The sequence below is a fragment of the Gadus macrocephalus genome, chromosome 22 (assembly GCF_031168955.1).
Source record: "Gadus macrocephalus chromosome 22, ASM3116895v1".
Classification (NCBI taxonomy): Eukaryota; Metazoa; Chordata; class Actinopteri; order Gadiformes; family Gadidae; genus Gadus; species Gadus macrocephalus.
In genome coordinates this window covers 8,080,626-8,102,196 of record NC_082403.1, presented here as the reverse complement: position 1 = coordinate 8,102,196, position 21,571 = coordinate 8,080,626, and the positions used below count along the sequence as shown (strand labels likewise).

The window sequence follows — 21,571 nt, the reverse complement described above, 5'->3', positions numbered from 1 at the left end:
TGTGTGTGTGTGTGTGTGTGTGTGTGTGTGTGTGTGTGTGTGTCCCACATTTTAAACAGTTGTAATGTTTACCAAGGACTATACATAGCCAGGCATGACAGGATTGTTGACATTATCACCAAAGATGTGTCACCCATGTTTTATTCCTCTGTTTTGTTCTACAAACACTCATGTGTGAAACCAGAAATGTTCCAATGCAATGACCCCCATGTATTTAAAGGTATAACAGCAAATACACCGGATGTCATTGTGATTGATGAGAATAACAGAGAGGTTTTCCTATGGGAAGTTGGTTGCACTTTCGACTCAAGTTTAGAGGAAGCTTTCCTTACTAAACAAGTTAAATACCAACCATTAGTACAAGCTATCATACATTTAGGCTATAAATGCCAGCTTATCGTTTTTATTTTCGGCAGCCTAGGTCATGTCCACAGGCTGGTGGTCAGAGGCTTGAGAATTATGAGGTTGTCCAAATGTAAAGCCAAGCAGCTTGCAACATATTGCTCAATCTCCTCCATTATAGGCAGCCGAGCTATTTGGAGGAGGAGGTGTTTTCTGTACATTTTCTCTGTCTGTTAACAGACTGTGTGCAGAATAAGCTCATGTGTACGTATTGTCTATTCTGTGCATGTTTGACTCAAGTACTGCAACATGTTGTTTCGAGGATGTAGGGCATCAAAAGCAACTGAAAATATTTGTGCCCTTGCAATGTATTTTAGAAATGCGGACACAAATAAAGACATTTGAAATGTGTGTGTGTGTTGTTTATGTAAATTATGTTCAATGTTCTATGTGGTGTATAATGTGATAAATGTCCTCTCTGGAGGACAATCAAATCTGATCTATAATTTTTAGAGCAGTGAAAATTTTAAATGTTTATGTATTTTATTCAAGAATAACTGAAGGAGCAAATATACTCAAAACTCTTGTTGGATAAATAATTGATGTGCCATATCTGGTCTACACCAGCTGCGTATTTGTTAACAAGGTAGAGCAGAATGCTCCCATTTTTGTACAGGCTTAAAGGCCATTTGGTTTTCATTCAAAATCGGTGTGTATTAAGATTTGTCTGTCAATATTTGTCAGAGTAGTAGAAACATCAACCGAACAAAATACAAATAAAGAAATGATGCGAAACAATTGTAACTATCTTTTCATTCAATACATCTTAATACTATTTGATCATATGATGGTGTTTAAATTGAAATTATATATTTTTATTTACACACACAAGTCAAAACCAGTCTAAGCATTATATACATGCATTTTACCAAGTACGTTTCATGCATTGACGTGTCACGGTTCGATATATGGTCATAGTTCTTTGTCATCTATTCATCCTTCATAGTTTAGGGTGTAGTGTTAAGGGTGATGTATTGCCCACTGCTTAAACCCAACTTATTACTACGAAAGCGTCCAAGGGATTTGCCCATGCTTTTCTTAAGCGGTGTTAACACAAACTTGGATGACTCAGAGTACTCAAGCAGATTAGTGTCTCCTCCCACCACTTTTCATTATTGCGACCTTGACGTAACCTTGAGCTGAAATAAGTTCAAGAAAGGGCTTTCTGGAATGTGTTTTTTTTTTTAAAGCTTGCAACTCTTTTTGCAAGCTCGAGTTTTGACTCATTCAAAACTAATTGACATCAACTCTTTACTAGCTGTTAGTATGTACAGATGGACTCTCTGCACCAAACATTGTTTCTTCCGGATAAGCCTTGACCATAATATGAATCGATATCTCACAGCGGTGGCTGTAAACACCCCTTTTGGTTCAAGGCCGTTGTAATTGGTCGCTCACTTCTCCAAAAGGAAACACTTGCATGCCGTCTGCATCCAAATTATCGACCCTTTTATATTCCCAGGTATTCAAAATAAACGGATCAACTAGGGTAAGCTGTGTAAGTATTGTGCGTAGGTAGGTGTTATTATTTGGTCGTAGCAGCAGTGTAATATAACTAGGTCGTAGTTAACTATCGAGCAGAAACTGGCTTAATTATGTAGATTTCTTTATTTTTGTCAGAACTAATTGGGCTTATCTAGGTCATCTGCACTGTTAATGGGATCATTTCCCTCTGAATAAGAGTACATGTTCCCGCCCTTGTTAAAAGTTAACACAGCCTGCCAGTGCGCATTACTATACACGGTTCTACTCTGCAATTCAGCATAGCCTTTTCAAGAAGGTTTAAGAATAGTTTCTCTGAACGGTAGTTCTAATGTTTGAAATGCATTTCCTCACATAATGAGAATCGTTCTGACATTAAACCAAAGTAGGTATTTTTATGGGAGGCTGGCAGCACTCCTTGTGACATGTGTCTTGCCATCAGCGAAAGCATCGCTCACCGCACATAAAATTGTAGACAGAAATTTCCCTCTGGTGTTCTTGGCTGCGGTTTGCTCCCGTTCAGGTGAATTGTGCTGAGAGTCTCGTTCGTAGCCCCTCTCTCCCACTGTGCCCCCCCCCCCCCTCTTCTCCGTATCTGAGCTGCTGTGTAAGTCTGGCATAATGTCGTCATAACACTCGGAGCCAAGGCTGGGACCTGTTTGATGATTCCCGTCAGACATCAGCCGAATTGGGGCTACGAATCAACTCCCACACGCCTCCGTCTGTGACTGGCTCAGTAATGGGGTGCAGGAGTTGCTCCCCCTTCCGGCTGGGATTTAGGGATTTGCTTCCCAGATAATGGGCGATAAAGAAAGACAAGGAATAGAGCTTTTGCCCCCTTTAACCACTCTCAAAAATTCAACCAGGGAGTGTCGGGTTGGTGTATAATCATCGCTCATCCAAGTTGAACACATTGTAGTCCTCTTTTTAATCTATTCCTTTTGCTCCAAGACCCACTTTTCCACTAAGATGCTATCATCGCACCCTCTGCACTACGCCTTATCTCCAACAGCTTGTGCTGTTGATTTTTATCGTTGCAAAAGTTCAAAGCTGGATAAGGGGTTTTGTGAGTTTTATTTTTCTCTGCATAGAATGCGGGTGGAAAAGCATGAGATGTGTTCATTTTGCCGGGGGTCTGAAAAGGACATGGAGGCTGCGCCGACGTTGACAGCGCGAAGTCTTGAGAATTGATGAGTTTCATAAGCTGATACTGTGTCGCTGTTGGCTTTTGTGCCCGCGTGCTGTGTTGATGACAGATGAACAACCTTCTTTGGGTCCAGGATGGCTATTTTCAAAGCCAGAGAGACCATTACAGAGAGAGAGGGTGCCAATGATTGATTACCATTTGAAGGATATGGTGAGAATTACAGAACGGCAGAAACCGCTGGGCAGGGCACGGCCTTAGAAATGGGGGGTATTTTAGTTTTGGTCGGCCTTTCAATGTGGGGCCCAGCTGCGGTGTCTCGCCTGCTCAGAAGAAGAGATTAATACTAAACGTGCCATTTACTCAGCTTTCAAGGGGTTGGAAGTGGCCCCGCTATAAAGCATTCCCTGTGGCCTCATTCCGATATACTGAGGACGAAGACGATTCAATGATTGGTAAAAGCCAGTCACTAGCGGCAGTGCACAGTGTTCGCCATTGAAGTCCATTGTTCTTTCTCCTCCCCATCCCCCCCCCCCTCCCCATGGTGGGCCAAGCCGTGGAAGCTTCGCCTTGTCTTTGGCAACATTTAATTTGGGGGGCTCACAAAAGGCCCATTGTATTTTTTTCGCTCCTGGAAATTATCGCACCAATTTTAGCTCCCTAAAATGAAACGCTCTCAATCCCAGGGCCTCATTACACATGCACAGCCCACATCCACTTCTTTAGGCTTGCGCTGCGTTTCCTGTGCTTTACAAAGTCGGCGTCTCTCCTGTGGTTTTATTTATTTATTTATTTATTTATTTCTGTACACGGTTCACTCATTAGGCTGCATGGATCATTAAGAGTCGCTACATCAAACACGTGCTTCTGAGGTCGGGCGCGTTATCTCCATAGAATTTCTTCATCTCACCCAAATTCACAACAATGTGGACTGAACAGACACTACGGGTTTGATATTGCTGTTGTATACTCGTGATGCCAAGGTTTATTTCTACTTTCTTTTTTTGACGAGGTGTATGGAAAGCTATGTGTATTTTTTTAGGTTGTTTTCGGTAGAAGGAAAGAATTTTTTTTTAGATGGTTTTCCATCTAAATAGCTCACTGAAAGGTGTTTAATTTACTAAATGTATCAAATCAGGGCCGATCCCCCACCAGGCTTTCTGTTTAAGCGACTGGGTAATGTCTTTGGCCCCGTCTGTTTACTCAAATCAAGTAAAATGTTGAACTGACTTAATGGAGTCCTTAAGAGCTAGGGGCTCAGTTTGCACGGAACATTAATAGGTTGTGCAGACTTCAGCGACCCAGTATGCCGTATACCCAGTGTGCAAATACATTTCACTAGCAAGGTCTGCCCGTATGTAGATGTTATTTTGTTTTCTGATGCCTCATCTTTTCGCCACATTTCAAGTGGATCTCCAATCAGCGATGGTAGATGTTGTCAATTGGATGCCAATATCTTTATCCATACATATATATTATATTTGTTTGTATGCACATTTCTTGAAAAGTTATGCATTTCCTTGGCTCTTGAAAAGGCGTTTAACCCATTTCTGCCGTGCAGAGGTGTGTGTTAGACTTGCATGCAATTTAAAAACTAGAAATTACAGTTGGGCTAAGCCTACAGTCGATTTCAAAGAACAATGTGCTACTAGCCCTCCTCGGATTAACATACATCAAAGAAAAAGTGATGCCATACTTTGTAATTATCTGCTCTCACAATCTTGTTCCTCCTTTTTTTATATTTATGGACCAGTTTAATTGTCTTTGTTTCCCAGAAACTTGAACTGCTCCTATGATTACATGCATTTGTTAATTTCTACATATTTGTTTTAGTGAACCTAGAAAACAACTTTAATTTGATACCATATTAACAACTGCGTTGCCAGAAGAGGGCTCACCATCTTAATCGCTTTGTTATTTGCCCGCCGCACACTTGTGCACAGGGGTGAGCTGGTTGGCTCGGACCCAACAGACGTACTGTGTCCCAGGCCAACGCTGTAATGCACTATGGTGAGCAAGAGGAGACCATAAGGACTGGGGATTTATGCCTGCTTAGAGTATCCCCTGTGGAAGACTCAAACATTACTCTCACAAAGAGAAAGAGAGCGGGAGAGACTGAATAAGCGAAGGCTCTCTGAGCCTTCGCTTATTGTCTCCAAGCTGTAGAATATGCAGCAGCTGTGGGGGGCCGGGCGGGGGGGATGATGAGGAAGCTTGTGGTGGTACACAAGACTGTATAATATAAATTCCCAGACCCTCCCTAGGAGAGCACTGGCCAGAAGAGGAGAGATTCCACCAAACGGATGCGGAAGCTTTAGGGAGGCAAAGCTAACTTTTGCTATGATGTAACTTGCCGTCCGAGTGATTGGTGGGATTTGCAAAGCACTTTTCTTCTTTCAACATCCGTGGTGTCCTCATGAACACTCTGCTAGTAAAATTCTGTGTACATTTTACCCAATGAGCCGTCGAGATCTCACAAGCTTTTTTTGGTGTCTGCCAGCAGCCCCTCAGTGACTTTAAGGCCAGCTAAGCCGTTACACTCACATAGACCATGCTAAGGCCTAAAAAAAATAATTGTTTGGTTCCGGTTTCCGACCGACCCTGTCAATTTATGTGCGACCCAAATTATTTTATGAGCTTTAAAAAGAAATGTTTTTTTTTTTTTATGCAAACTATAATTACGTTTGTGTACAGCACCTCTTCATTCTGTACAAGGATGAGTGAATTTTCGCTGCCGCTGGAAAAAATAAAATAAAAAAATAAAATAAATTCCCCACCTACCCCTGACCTCAACTGACGACCAACAGGAACCAAACTTTTATTTTTTTAGGCCTAACGACGTTGGCCAGGAAAAGCTGTTTGGTAGACTACTGAATTGTCCACAGCTGTGTTTTTCCAACGTCCTGTTTTATGCCCTCACTTCCTGTGATCGTCTCAAAACGGCGATGGATCTTTATCTAAGAGCGCCGTATACCCTCACAGCAGGTTGATGCTTGCCTAAAGACTGGTGATTTTCCCGAGCCGCCGAGGATTATGGGTAGCCTGCTTTCGTTTGCACAGGCTGATGTATCACAACAGGGGGCAGTGGGTGCGGAAGATAAAAAAAACTGCAAGAAAAGCAGTTTCTACAGAGGATCGCAATGGGGTCCTTCTGCTAACTTGTAGCCTCTGAAGATTAGTCCCTTAACAGTTGTAGAGCAGGCTGTCTTGGGCTGCCTGAAGTTAACCAGCAGGAGGAGAAGACGGTGTAGTCCACGGTGCATGCATGCATGCTAAGGGCCCTACCCCCCTAACACCACAAGCCAGTAGGTGGTTGCTAGTTGGAGAGCTGTGTGTGTTGTGTTGTGCGGTGCTTCTCTGGATCCAACCAAAGCACCCAAGGGTGCTGTTTCTTTCAGAGCAACTTAAATGGAGAAGCAGAATATGTTGAGGCCGATCATGAGTGGTATGGTTTGAGCTTGTTAGGGGCGGGGGAAAAAATGGAGTGAAGTAAGAATTGCTTGTTTTCTGGAGTCATGATTCCGACTTGATTTTCCGACTTACAGATATGTAAATGTATATAGTTTCCTTTTGTATTAACTTAAGTTTGCCTTTGTGTGTTTACATTATTGCATTTCATTTGTCGTCATTGTTTCAGGTGTAAAACAACATAATCGTTGACAGCCTTTACTCGTCTTTCTAGTGGTGTCCTCGATTTAAAATGGATTGGGTTTAATCTGATTCGTCAGGCCAGACCCATCGATTGATCTTCAAATCACATTCCATATATTATGTATGAGACACAATGATGCCTAATTTGTTGTGAATTTTCCGCAGTTAAAGCGCTCAAATAATCAGCTTATCAGGGTCTCCCAAAGCTGTCTACAAACAAATTTGCTTCATCATATAACGACAATGTGCACGTGATCACGTCATGTGAATTTTATTTGACAGACAATTTTGTATTATAATATTGGCTTATATCATGTACGTAATAAATATAAGAAACGATGAACTCAAAAAGTGTCTGGGCTCCGTGGTGACTGATTCCGCAAATTTTTACATCCGATCGTGACAAATCCTGCCTTGATTAAGAGACGATCGAAGCGTTTGACAGGTTCACATTTTTAAATGCATGAGAGTGATGTGTTTACGTTTTGGCGTACGGAACAAATGTGGTGCCATTCAATTCAGCAGAACGGCGAAGATGCACTACACCACTGAGAACTGACTGAGAAAATAATTTAAACCAGCCTGAGTGCTATGATAGCTACTGTACAACAGTTTTGAGTTTCTGCCAGACTTGAGATTTTTATCCTGATATAGTGTATACTTCTAGACTAACGGTCTAGATAGTTCTCTACTTAGAAAATAACTAACAATAAAGATTAACATTAAATTGGATAGTGCCTCTGCCATTACACAAAGTGCTTATCAAACAAACAATAAGGACATTTATTGAGTGCAACACATATCCACCTAACTTGTATAATTGAGGCTTTCCTTGTAGAAGTCCAGCGATGCTGTGGTACCACTCATAAAGCAGCCCCCCATCGTCCCAGTGGAATGGTCCTATATTAACACGTGTACCGACATGGTGATACAACTATTCAAGACGAGGTCTTTCTATTGAAGAGTCGAGGTCACCCCTACTACTTTCATACCATAAATTGCCCCTCTGCCTTTCAGATGCCAGTACGGAATTAGGGACCCCTAATATACTCATTTGAGAATAGATTTTTGAATCTGTAATAGTTTTGATTTGAGCATCCATTCAAACCAGATTCACACCCTTAGTGCTTGGTTATGTATGGGATCCTTCAGTGTTTCACCTTGCATGCATCCAGCTGTGGACATGTGCCACTACTGGATTACTAGCGCCACTGCAATCAATCATGCATAAATAAAAATAAAATGGAATAAAAAAATGTTGGGGGCCCAATTTCTTTTTTACCTAACATATGCACCAAGGACGGTTTTTGACAGTTCTAGTCTGCGAATGGATTAAACAAAAACAATTGGGTACCTTTGTCATAGTGACCAGTCACTCTACAGGTTAGAGGTAATGGCGGAGGTTAAAGCCCATTTATGTTTCTCCACAGAAAAATCATTTTATTGCATTCTCAATAGCAGTCGGTGTCACAATCCAGTGTCCTTGAACTTCCGTACTGGAAAATTGGTTGTTTTTGATACGTTGTTTTCTTTGGTGCTTTTTGTTTTTGCAGTTGTATCACAACTTCTTATTTTGGATCCCAACTTCTTCAGAAACTGAAAGCGTACTTTAGATATGGAACACAGTGGAAACAACCTTAAAAAACCGAATGTCTCCAGAATATGAACGGATTAAAGAATGCTCAATATGCACACCGAGACACACCCACTTATCATAATCCCCCTCATCCGTGAACTGCCTTTCGCTACACTTGAATTAAAAAGTGAAACTCCATTATGATTTTAATATAAATATATATATATGTGTGTGTGTGTGTGTATATGTATATATATGTATATATATATATATATATATATATATATATATATATATATATATATATATATATATATATATATATATATAAAAAAAAGTAATCCACTATATAGGATATTTTATTGACAGGGGGACGGAGCATAAGCTCATCCCTCAGTAGGCTGTATGAAGTTGAGGGTTGAATCCATCAGTCTTTTACACTGGCGGGATTCTTTTTTGGAAAAATTGCTGCAAATTCGCATCAGGATTTATTTAATTATTTTAAGATGTCACCATTTGATGCATTAGATCATCTTTCTATGTTAAAGGGGAACTGCAACTTTGGCCACTTCTTCGCTGTTTTCTTGGTTTGCACTCGCATTGAGCTCCCCCTACAGCTTTGGAGGAGATATTTGACAACACTGTCGTAACAACTCGTTGACGACCTTCCCCATCCACTTCTACGCTAGCCATGTGCATTTTTTTTTCTCAAAGAAGCCGGCGAATGCGTGGAGTCATGTCCGAGGTAGATGTTCATAAAGAGTAGACAAGGTTATACATTTTGAAAGGGTGTATGTGTTACAATAAACCCATCCTTTTTTATAGTTGACAGGGAGTTGTTAGATCCTAGATCGAATTGTTTTATCTTTGGTTGTTGAACAGAACGATCAGTGTAAGAGTGTTGGCCAACACATAACGATAGCACAAACAATTTGCGCAGCAATCCTACATTTATGTATCTGCTCAAGTACGTCCCTTGTGTACGGAATTACAGGGAAATGGATTCAGAGATCGAGACAGTTTGCTGTCGCTAGTCCCCGCAGGAGAGTTGTCATAGGCAGATGCTGTGTCTGGAAGATTAGGGACACTTTTACGTTTACGTGTAATTGCCTGCAAATAAACGTTGTAAATAATATAATTGCATATGGTTTTAAAATGTTTCAATTTCATTAAATCATTGTTTGCACCACCTTTCTTTCATTTGTTCAATAATACACACTTTGGTTAGACAGTTCTTCATGGTTTGTTTTTTGCCTTACGGCTATTGTGTAACATCTTCTTGAGGGTTCTCTGGATTTCCTCGTGACACTTGTACGAGGAAATCACTTGTACCCGCACAAGTTCGGATGTGGGTGGCGGCTGTACCGGGGCAGGCAGGCCGAGCCGTCTTGGGTCATCAAGCCTCAAGCCTCATAACAATGCTGTTTGCCAACGCTTGTAACTAAGAAAAAATACAAAGCAATCTTTTTACAAACATGTTTACAAGCGGGGAACTACACCAAAGGTATAACATGGCTAAAGCTATAATGGAGGTTCACGTATCGTAACAGTTCTGTTACCGACGGATATGTGCTAACTAGCAGCTCCGTGCAGGGTACTGCATTATATGGCCAGCCGGACATATCACGTGATATAGACTATACACTCTTAGAAAAATTGGTGGCATTCGAATAGCGGTCTAGTGATCTAAATAAACAAGAACCTGGATTCTGGGATTTAGCCTGTATCTGGGGGACGAGACAGACAAACAGCAAAACAACCATGAAAACAAACGTGTTTTGGTAGCGAGTATGCTAACACCCCAGCAAGCAAGCAAGCTAGAAAAATACAGGGCTCACAACAAAACTGCCGAGCAAACACATTTTTACAGAGACTATCAACATGAAGAAGCCACAATACAAAGAGGACAAAGTTCACCCAAGGGTACTTACAATTTCAAGAGCAACACGGCCATGGTAAGTCGGCATCCAATTTGCAGTCTTCTTTTTCTTTCAGTTCACGCTATTCCTGAGAAGCTCGCCCAACGTTTACTCGTGTCTGGCCTCTCTGTCGGTCAGTCTCCCTTTTCTCTCTCCGACATTGGGTTTCTCTGTCTCTTTTTAGTCGGCTGATCCATGATGATTGTAACAATCTCTTCTTCGCTACTTGTGTTGTATCGAGCCGGTTCCGTGTTTGTGGGTCTGTAGTGCTGTAAAGCAATTCGGTGCTTCGCGAGACCCGAGAGACTCCCGCGAGAGTGAGCGGCGGGTCGCCGGTAGAAACTTGCATATTCCCTTTTTCCGTCAAGATGCGCCAGGGGGAGTCGAAACAGTGACCAATCGACCCATAAAGTGTTATAGAACCATCACAATGACTCTTCACCTGTTATGTTAACGTAAATTAAGCCAAAAAAGTCACATAGTTCCCCTTTAACTGTGTATGCAACTCTGAATGTCATCACAGAAGTTTCATGCTGTGTTGATTTAGCATCCCTTAGAATCAGGGGTAACTTTCTGCTACCATGTTTACCAGGCAGTATACCATGCAGTGGGCAAGAACCATCAGACTAGTAGGTAATTTGGTTGTATTTTGTTTATCGGAGCCATCTCAATCTGCAGGGGCTGTTAATGATAAATTATTTAGCATTTCGAAAAGTTTCTTGCCGTAAATGTGGAAAATACTGCGATAGATTTTCTTTTTAACTGCTAATTTGGGATAGGTAGCCACCTTGTGCTGATGGTAATCGGTCTGTTAACCACGTTTTAAAAACCTCATTAGATATTTTACAGCAATCGATAAATCATTGCCCTCCTCTAACCTAAAGTAATTTAGCACGTGCGCCTTGTCTTTGAGCCGTTGCACGATTCCTGTGCACTATTTTGAGGGTCTGGTTAAGTGTGAAGGTGTTTTCTAATGGCTTTTTAAAAGCCCCATGTGTAAATAAAAGGAAATTGTTCAAAGAACTTGATGCAATTTATGTTGAGGTTATATGAATCTTGAAAGAAATATGGACCATAAATTATTAAACAGCTCAAGAATGACTGAGTAGGCTAATCTCGGGACTGAACGGGCATGGCAATAATCTATCAATGAAAGCCACTGATCCTGCTGTTACCAGCACGTGGCAATGTACTGCATGTGGAACTACTTCCCCACCATCCACAGACAGCCAGCTTCCATTTCGAACTAAGACAGCCACTGGGTGTATAAGGCCTATGGGAAAGGACCTCACAATATTATGTGTTCACCTGGCACAATTGTGTCCCTTTTCTTGCCTTTCCCACTCATTTATAAAACACTGTATCTGGCAATGGGAGTAAGTGTAACTAAAGGAATTTAGTTCCTGAAAGGAACTAAAGAAAATAGTTCACATGGACACTAGATTTGAACCACATGCATTAGCTTATTTGTGTGCTTACTGTCCTAGGTCGTTTATAAAAAATAGTGAACAAAATGAACCGCTAGCAGTTAGTCTTGTATTGCTCCTTATTATAGTGTAGAATAACTAATCTGACTATACTATTAAAATAATGTTAAAAGCCTACTGGGTTAATGTAATATTTGTCCTCGGAGCAAGACGAATGGAGTTACTAAGACTAGAGGACATCTATTTGTATGCATCCCTCTTTTGTCAAAACTATCAAAATTGCATATTTGTGCATTTAATGTGCCAACTACTGCTGTTTGCTCTTCCTCTGGCAGGACACCAACACGTTTCCCCATCACTAAATACTCCCAAAACATTACATCCACATGTTTGTTTCCTTACAACTCCTTAGGGAGATGGCTTATATCTTTGGAGGATTTAATGCCTGCAGTGTGTTCCTTTTGTGAATAATTTATTGGATCAAAAAAAAAGTCAGCCATAGAGCTTCTAAGAGCTGTTCTTGTAACACCGTAAAAGACCCGAGGCAGATTTCTAAATGGACTCGCTTTCTTTCCTTGGAAGACCACCTAGTTCTCCCTCTAGTCTCCCTAGGTTTGTTTTAGCAAATGATATCCCTAACTGCTGTTCGGGATATATTTCGGAACAGACCCCATCTCCTTTTCCCCAAGCTACACTGCATTTGAAGATATTGCAACAAAAAAAAAGTCAGATGAGTTGGGTCCTTTTTGCATAGGTCCCTGTGTTAGTAATTACCGGTGGGTCCATCCTCCTTCATGTTTGTATTTGCCCGATTTTCTCCAAGTGATCATACTCTTTGGCTTTTGTCTGTGGACTTGGTGTGTGGGGTGTTATTAAACTCTGCCCCGTCACCTCCTACCCATCAGCATTCTGCTAAGGCTACCAGAGAGAGAGAGATTGCGTTGGTGCTGCTAAACTAGTACACATTAGGATTCTCTGTCTCCTTTCTTGCCACAGCATGTAATTACTAATCAATAACAACCTAGGCTCATTCAGTCTGTTGAATGCTCGGGCTCCGCTGCGCTGCTAATCATACACATGCACACAGCAGCTCAGTGTTATTTTTTCCCTCGATGAATGAGGTGGGCCACAGCCTCGCTGATCTGCAAATGCTTATCAACTCGACCTATATTGTATTAAGTCACACTCATCTTGGATCTGTTATTCATTATGCCCGTCCCTTTCTTGGACTTTAACAAAAGTGCATATTTTTGAATAATACATCTGTTCTCGATTTAATTACTCGATCTTGATTCAGATAGCCTAGATGGTTTGAGGAACAAAGTGTTTCTTGGTCTTGCATTCATTCTATTCCTCTCATCACACTAAGGTGCAGGAGCACATATGTCGATGTTAATAGAATTCACTGGGACGGACGAAGTACCTTTGTAACTTCAATTTAAGTAAGCACATGTGACCAAAGCAGCTTATAACACTGGATGCATTCGCATTTTAAAGACTATGTGATGGCAAACATGGTCGAATAAAAATACCTTGAAATTTCTAATCAATCCATTTTCTTTGGTTTATTGCCTTGGGTCACTTTTACTTATTGTCGAATTTTTAAACAAGGAATTAACCTTGCTGGGCTTCATAGGGGTTGGCAAGCCCTACCCTGCAGTGCACTTTATTTTCCAATAATTAAAATTTGTTAAATATAACATTATCCCAAACACCCCATGGCAAATAGCCAAACATAGCAAATCAAATTGAAAATGTCTTCCTACTATGTAGATACTCATGCATAGTGTTAATTTGTTTAAACATGGAATTATTCATTGTAACAATTGATAATTGAACGTTAAACACTAATGCAAAGCAATCACCATAAACCTTTCTATTGCGTCTTCTCATAACTCAATTGGACTAGCTTTTTAGCACCTTTATATAGCAGTCATGTTCCAGGCAGCCTCTACCCCTGATGGTATGTGTGCCTTTGAAAAAAATAAATAAAAAACACTTACTGAAAGTGAAAGTCCCTGATTATTTATTAATTCAGGCCTTGGACTGCCTCTGCAACATTGCCTCTGAATGCGGTTCAATAGAGAATTACGATCCCTCCCCTCCTAGCCATTCTCCTCGGCGCCTCCATCAGCTGAAAAATACCTACCGGCAATCTGGTCTTCAAGAGAAGAGGCGTCTCTGTTGCCGTGATCGGTTCCATTTGATAAGCCTCCGTTTGTCTCAATGGGTACTTTTTGTATTCTGCGCTCTCTCAGCGTTGGCACTTTGCATCATCTGAGAAATTCCTTCACTGGCTGCAGCCAGCGATAGATAGAGCTTGCGTTCGGACACCAACATATCATTTGTGACACGTTTATATCAAGGAGTGACACGCACTAGGGGCTGTTTTTTTTTATAGATATTATTTATATTTAAATATAATTCAAAAAAGATACATTCATAGTGCGTATATCCACCTGCCTGCATCGGAGGCAGTCTAAAACATTTCTGCCAATCACGTTTCTGTGAACTGATGATTATGTACTTTCCTATGGTGTTATTTAAATGTTGCTAAAGGCAATACTACGATATAGTGTAGGATATCTGCATGGATGTCAGAGTCTATCTGAATAATCAACGATGCGACTAGTGCACGCTGACCTCAATATAGCGGTGTAAACATTTTTCTGGTTGTTCCAATTCTTTATCTTTCATACATTTCCAAGTCTAATGTTTGTTTCATGTATTAATTATCCTTCCACAAGGCCGTACAAACACTTCACAGGGAACGTGGACGGGTTGCCCTTGGTAAGTCGGCCATAGTCTTCTTTCTCCTCACAAGGGGGCGGCCAGACTAGACCCGACACCCACTCTGTCCCTACGCATTATCTCCTTCCACTTATGTTTGGTGAGAAACACTGCACGCCCTCAAGTGTGAAATGACCGTCCACACTGAAGCGAAAGGGGAAAGAAACATGTAAATAGAGTTCCACAGCCCGGTACCGGGCCTCTGGCAGCTGTAGCAGCGGTGTGAAGAGAGGTTAATAACCTGCTTTTTCCCGGTCGCCCCGGGCAGTGTGCATGATTTGTTTAAAGTTGTGCTGTGCGACTGTCTGTACGGCAGGTTGCTCTTTTCTCTCTCCGTTCTGCCCTCCAAAGGGACTCTCTCTCCCGGTCCGCAAACAGTTAAATGTCTCCTGTGTTTTTGGTATGTTATTTTTTTTATTTCCCTCATCGAACTGTGATGGTGCTGCTGGTGCTGTCTTCCCTGCATGCACAATCAGCATGCACAGGCTTTTGTTGGATATAAATAATACCATCACAGTAATTGCAATCCAACAAAGAACCAATGACTGGTTAACGGCAGCTCAAATTGGCCTATTGTTAAAAACTAATCAGAGTGCATTGTTGGCACTCTTTGGACAAATCCATGTTTAAAATTTGGGCTTTATGTTGAAGGCTTTTGGCTATAGGGGACAAGTTGTTGTTTTGTTTTCTTTATTTGGCTTCACTATGTGGATATGAGATTATGTGAGCCACCTTCAGAAAGTAGGTCCTTTTATTTTACTGTAAAAAAAACGTGTTAGCATTAATTTGATAGGACTTTGCACAGGTTGGCAATAACATTGGTTGGTTAAAATGCATCCAGTGGTCAGTGTCCTAGCTTCGGTACATTTCTCCCTGGGCCATATGTTTAAGGTTTGGTCCAACCTTGAATAGCTTCTGGACCCAAGTCTTTCAAGGACTTTGTTAACAGCCTAACTGCCTAACGACAATCTTTTTATCCTTCGTAACAAAAACAAAAAAACAATGGCGGTTGATGCAGTGAGGACTTTCTGTCTGATCCTGCTTAACTGGAATAGCACTAAATCTTGCAAGGTTCATTTAAACAATTCCCTCACTCACACTTCAAAAAAAAATTACATATCGCTTCCCTACTAACATCTATTCGTCATGTTGTCCTTTGTTATGCCGGTATCTGTCATCAACATTTGTCAAAAGAGACCGGTTTTCTTATTAATGTTTTTTAATTGTATGTTTATTTTACTTTATCTGATTTTGTAACACCCAGGGGGTGTTACAAAACCTAGTGAGCAGGGGCTGGTTGAAAGTAAGTCCCATTCCAGTCATTTTCCCTTCTTGTAACATTTTGGTATGTTGATGAATGTATGAATAAAGTAAAAAACGTATTAGAGTGTCAAATCCACTGGCAGTTTTTCGCAATTTAATGGATGACAGGAAAATCCAGAGCTCATTGGCTGTTTGCCTTTACACCCTAGTGCTGGACAAAAAAGGAGCACAGCGCTGACACCAAAACCAATCTTGTATTGTTCCAGATTTTTTTCTCATTCTTATTTTCCCTGCCTTCTTTGTCAATGTCGGCGAATGCCTACGCACAGCAAGTTTTTATCACAAAGCGCTCAACTTTAAAACGGGACGAATGTCACTTTTCTTTTACAGAACCTAAATTGTATGCGCAATTCTTTATCTTCAGTCTGTCAGAATTTGTGCCTGCGTTGAACAAATAAATGGGGGCGATTTATGGCGTCCCATCTCCCCGGGGCGAGCGCCAGGCTGTGTTGATATGCCGTCATGCACCATCGCGCTCCTGTTGGTTGTTCACCTGGGATGTGATGGCACTGTGAGTGCTTTGTTTTTTTCTCAACATAACTGGGCCTGTATTTCTTCCATTATACTAATATTTCTTTACATAGCGAAGCATAGCTCTACAGAACGTGTCATTTTTTTCATTGAAGTGTTTGAATAGGCGCTTGCAAAGGCTCTTTGCTTATTGGCAGACTGGCCGAGTGGCAGCACGGCCCACCTAGCAAGCCGGCGCCATCTGTCTGTGCTTCCCCCAACAACACCAGCTGGCTGCGTTGAAAAGTTCTGAAAAACGCAACTTGGAATTAGATCCTAATGTATGTAAATGAATGATCTTTAGTTTTAATCTGACGGCTTATTCCTCATGGCATTACAGTTGAGCGGCGTTCGCCGGTTGCTGTTTTATCTCCATCGATGAGCCGTGTGCTCGATCATTTTCAAGGCTCTCCGCTCTCCCAAGCAACTGTTTACACACTGAAATTAATGTTATTATTTATTTATCGCCTGTTGGCCAATGCCGGAAATGGATGGCTTGGCGGTATCATTAGCTGCACTTTATATTCATTGCCTTACTGATCTCTTCCGTGTATTTAGATGTTATAACTCTTAATTCGTTCAGAAACCCTCTGCGTCAGCCCCATGGAGCATAACCCAATGTCTGTGGTAGTGAGCAAATAATTACAGGCCATATTTAAATCCAGACTTGACTAATTTGCTCTAGCATCTGCATGCTATTGCTATCGTTGAATGCCATTACAGAACACATTAACCTTGTTGGGTCGTTAACCCCTCAATTTAGCCTGGATGTGTCGGGATTCCTCTGCATCATCCTGATGTTGCTCTGCCAGATGCATTTATTACTATTTGATTTGTTTCTTTTCGATAACAGTTGTGTATAACTCCCTGCAGACGCATGGAAGTGTTTGTATTCAAAGAAAATTAGTTTTTTTGTCTGTTGTCTGTAGGGCTGCTTGATTATGAAAAAAAAAAAAATCATAATCACGATTATTTTGTTCAATATTGAAATCAAAATTATTCCAACTATTATTTTTTAGTTTGAAAACATGATGTATTTATTCAGCATGTCTCTCCCAAAAAACACTTTGTAACTGAGAACTTAAATTTCGCCTTAAAAAAATACACAGTGGTCAATTATTATTATGTTCAATTCTATTAGTTTTGTGATCGTTTGATGCTAAAATCGAAATCGTGATCAAAATTTGATTAATCGCCCAGCCCTAGTCTGTTGAATCTTTTTAGTTTGTATAATAGACAGCAGGTTTCTTGTTGTATTCTTTGTTTTGAAATGTTTGCACCCTCCCAATGATTACCCTTTGCAACAGTTCTTTGCAATAACACCACTTGGAGGTAATTGAACGGCGACAGGCTGTCCAGAGCCCAGTTAACGAGCCTAACTGTGTAGCGATGAGACACTGGGGTAATCTTGTTCATCAGGTCAAAGGGCACTTCGCTATCCCCCCCCCCCCCCAATTAGCTGTAGTATACTTTTTAATTTGTTTATGGATTTTGCTCCACTGAAACAACTATTAAAGGGACTAGATCCAGATGTTGTTCAGATGCTTCATCCTGTCCATTAGGACACAATTTCTCCTCAAAAAACATATCTGACGTTTTGCTCTGGGGATATGTTCGGTCAGCCACCCTTGACTGATTAAGCTATTGGAGTGGTTCAGAGAAAGCTTCTGCTTCAGATGATTCTGTTGGTCCAAAAGCCTTTCCAATACATTAATAATAGGCTGTCATTTTGAGCACAGCCTATAGATGCTGATGTCTAGCCTAAAGCTGTCATTTTTGTGTTCTATTTGATCCCAGTTCAGTGGTCTCTTGTATGTCCATGACAGGACGCCATTATGTCCTTGAGATATTGTATTTCACAAGTGACACTTATGTCATGGGATCTCATGCATGTTTTAACACACCCTTGCCAGATGCCTCATGTAAGTATTTGCCTTTTCATGATGGGCTTGATTTTGAAGCAGATGCTTGGTAATGGTTTTCCAGGTCCATTAATGCACCATGACTTGCATTTAATTCATCAGATCAGTGTGAAGAACGGGAGGGGGGAGCAAATCAATCAAAGTAGCAGTTTCATCCCATGAATCAGCCTTCATTCACGCACTGACAAAGCTGCCACAGCCATGGTGTTAAATCGGGGCCACGCATGTGACTAGGCGGCCCAACGTGTAGGTTTGAGGTATTACTGGCTCACAAACCACAATGGGACCAATTTTGTCTGGCTTGGGGGTAGATCCTTTGTCTTTATTGGAAGGGCTTTTGCTAATCTGCAAAAAACGTTCCAGGATCTAGGTCTACATTAATTGCAAAGCCTGTTGGTTTCCCATAGGTGATGTTGAGTCTAGTAGAATCTATCATTTTATCTGTTTCGTACTGAATCACTCTATGCCTCGGTCTCGAGGCATATGAAACAGGATAAATCCTATCTTGAATCGAAATTTATTTTACATTTTTATTAGTTAATGTAATTTGTGTATTAAAGTATATTTTTGATTGAAAGACGAAAATATATACATTTGTATCTGTATCCTGACTTCCATTGGCTGGGTGTTGTTGAGCAGTGTGTGGGGGATGTTATAACGGTTCCCGGCAGCCGGCCGATGGAGCATTGGTGTGGTGCTCTGAACTGCTCTGCAGGCAGAGAACATATCAGCAGCTCCGCACTAAATTGCTAATGTTCCTTGGGGGCGCTACATTATCCCACCCATCAAAGTGACAAACATAGGATTAGAGTACTCTCTGCCGTCCTCGTTTAAGAAGTTCATTGCAAAATGTTTTTCTTTTTATTTCCTCCGTGTGCTCGCTGTTGTGCTGCCCTATTTTTGCCTCGCTGAATTTGACAATTGACCACCAATGGACCCCCCCCCCCCACCCATTATCAGTTGTTAAAGGGCCACCTTTTTCTCACAACTTGCTATGTGTTTTACCTAGCCTCCAACTCCAGTACAGCCTATTGGGAACGTTGGTGGTTTATGTGGCTCACACTGTGTTTTTGACAAACTTTGAAAGCAGACTTTGACTGGGCTAAATTATCATATGCGAAGGGCCTACCTTATCCTCTCGGATCGTAACTGGAATAAGTGGTTGTTTGCTGATGGCAAGAGTTGTGGAGGCACGGCAAGTAGGCGAAGTTCCCATTGTGTTGTTCCTCTTCTTCCATTACTGCTGCTTGGCCGTTGGATCAGGTGAAGTTTAGACACCAACAGTGAGCCTGATGTGCTGTAGTTGGAAGTGGGTTACATTGAGTGTGTTCATTCGCACAGCTGAATGGCGGGTTTGTCAGGTCTGAGTGCTTGCTGGTTTCTTGGGTATGTCATTGTTCGAAGAGCCACGGGCATAAATAGGCCAACTCTTCCATTCACTCCGAGGTCATTTGCTTGTCAGTGATCATGACTGCCTTTTCTGACAAAAGATCTGGGGTTTATGTATGTGTGTGTGTTGCTGTGAAAATAAAATGTGTCGGCTCCAAAACAGCTTTTCACAGTGGGGAGGGGGGGGTTGGTGGTGGTGATGAAGGTACAGTTATGAACCGGTTTCTGTGCCCATAAACCAAAACTTTTTAAGTGGCAAAACGCCATGTTAACAAAACATTAAATAATCCCTGATTTATATGAGATTAGTTTCCTTGAAGGGCCTATAGATAACCATCCCATCTTGTATGGCACATCAACAAGACATAGCGTCATCACACTGCCTTGTATTTCCAGACCCACAACAGTGAATCCATCTTATATGTGGAGTTGATTACACACAAGGGAAGTAAAGCAGCATAGCCGCCTCCCCGGTCGCTCTTCACACCGTGACCCTTGACCCTGCTTTGGCGTGCTTGCAAAAGGATTTTCACATATGACAGAATACCAAGCAATGAGCTGGCCGAGGTGTGAGAGGGGGAGGACAAGAGAGGGATGATTAGCCAGGTTGAGAGGAGGTTATCTTCCAGGCCTTCATCGCCATTTCTCTCCATTAGTGTCAGCTGCAACAGGTAATTGTCCTTCGTCGCCTCACTCTCTGCCTCAGGTTCACCATGCGTGGACTTATCTTCCGATAGGTGTGCGTGCCTCATACAGAACAGAACGTACTGTGTCTGAATGCGTCTCGCTCTCAATTCGTCAGTTGGCCGGTGCACTCGTGCTAAACAGTGGAACACTTCACATCTTAATCCGACATGGTAGAGAGTTATTTGCATGGGACTTTTTTTTGCATGCTTGACTTTGTTGAGAATGATCCAGTGTATGAGTGTGCCATAAACCTTCCCTGTAATTCAAAACTCAAAAGCGGACCTTTTAGACTGTGTTCGACATCGAGTTGCATTTTTGCTCTTAATGTTGCACTTGTACTTAACATCTATCTGTTTTTCTTCTTCAGGTTTAACTACAGATCAACACACCATCTTGCAACCAATGGCTTCTACGAGTTCCTCAACTGGTTTGATGAGAGAGCATGGTACCCGCTGGGCAGGATCGTTGGGGGCACAGTAAGTATGACCTCCAAGGTCATGGCTCTGTATTCCCAATACACCTGTTCACCAACACATTCCATGCACCACACACATCTTCATTTCTAGGGATGCACAATATGGATTTTTTGCCCTACACCACCGCAGCACAGCACTTTTGTATCCACCTGGGACTAATTCAGGCAAGCCGGAAAGGGCAACACTACATCATGTATTTTATGTATGCATTAGGTGTGAGACGGTATATGAATCCTCATTGAACCGGGCTGTACAGGGTCTGCGTTGCACAGATCTGTACTCACTGCAAACCAAACAATACATAACTCAGTTATTGTACCTTGTAAATAATAGTAGTAATAGTAATAAATGATTTAATCCAAAACAAATTGCGTAAATTGCATTCATATCTGTATGTTTTGGGGATGATATCCACTAAAGGACACTCGGAGACCGAGCATCCCTTGTTGGAGTTGTGTTTAAGTAATTATTTAATTTTTTAAAGCAGGCATTTTCTGTTTTGTTTGTTTCCATATGCTGTTGAAAGCCAAGTTATCCACGTGCTTTACTGTTATAAATGAAAAAAAAAAATTAAAAATACAATCAGACTAAATGTATTTTGTCTATGTTTCAAAAGCGTGTAGTACTGAACCGTTTCACCCCAGGCATTGACCGTTTAAGATGGCAATATGAGATTCTACCGGCAACCATATTTGCTATTTGAATGCATGCATGAGCAATGAAAGTGCTGACGAGGATTGAGGAAGGCAATATTCGCCTTATTCAAGCCTCATGCAAAGAACCCCTGTAGTAAGGCTGAACACTGGTTGGTGGGCATGTTGATCAAGAGGGCTCTGTTGCATGGTGATACCAGACACGCATGTTGTACCATGC

At 41.4% G+C, this 21,571-nt stretch overlaps 1 protein-coding gene across 1 annotated transcript in view; it reads left to right on the top strand.

Annotated features, from left to right (window-relative positions):
- Positions 1-21,571, top strand: part of LOC132450713 (dolichyl-diphosphooligosaccharide--protein glycosyltransferase subunit STT3B-like) — a 78,782-nt gene that overhangs the window by 12,976 nt on the left and 44,235 nt on the right. Inside the window, exon 2 of the mRNA XM_060042770.1 lies at positions 20,590-20,698. Within this exon, the coding sequence (XP_059898753.1) occupies positions 20,590-20,698 (109 nt within the window). The remainder of the gene's footprint in view (positions 1-20,589; positions 20,699-21,571) is intronic.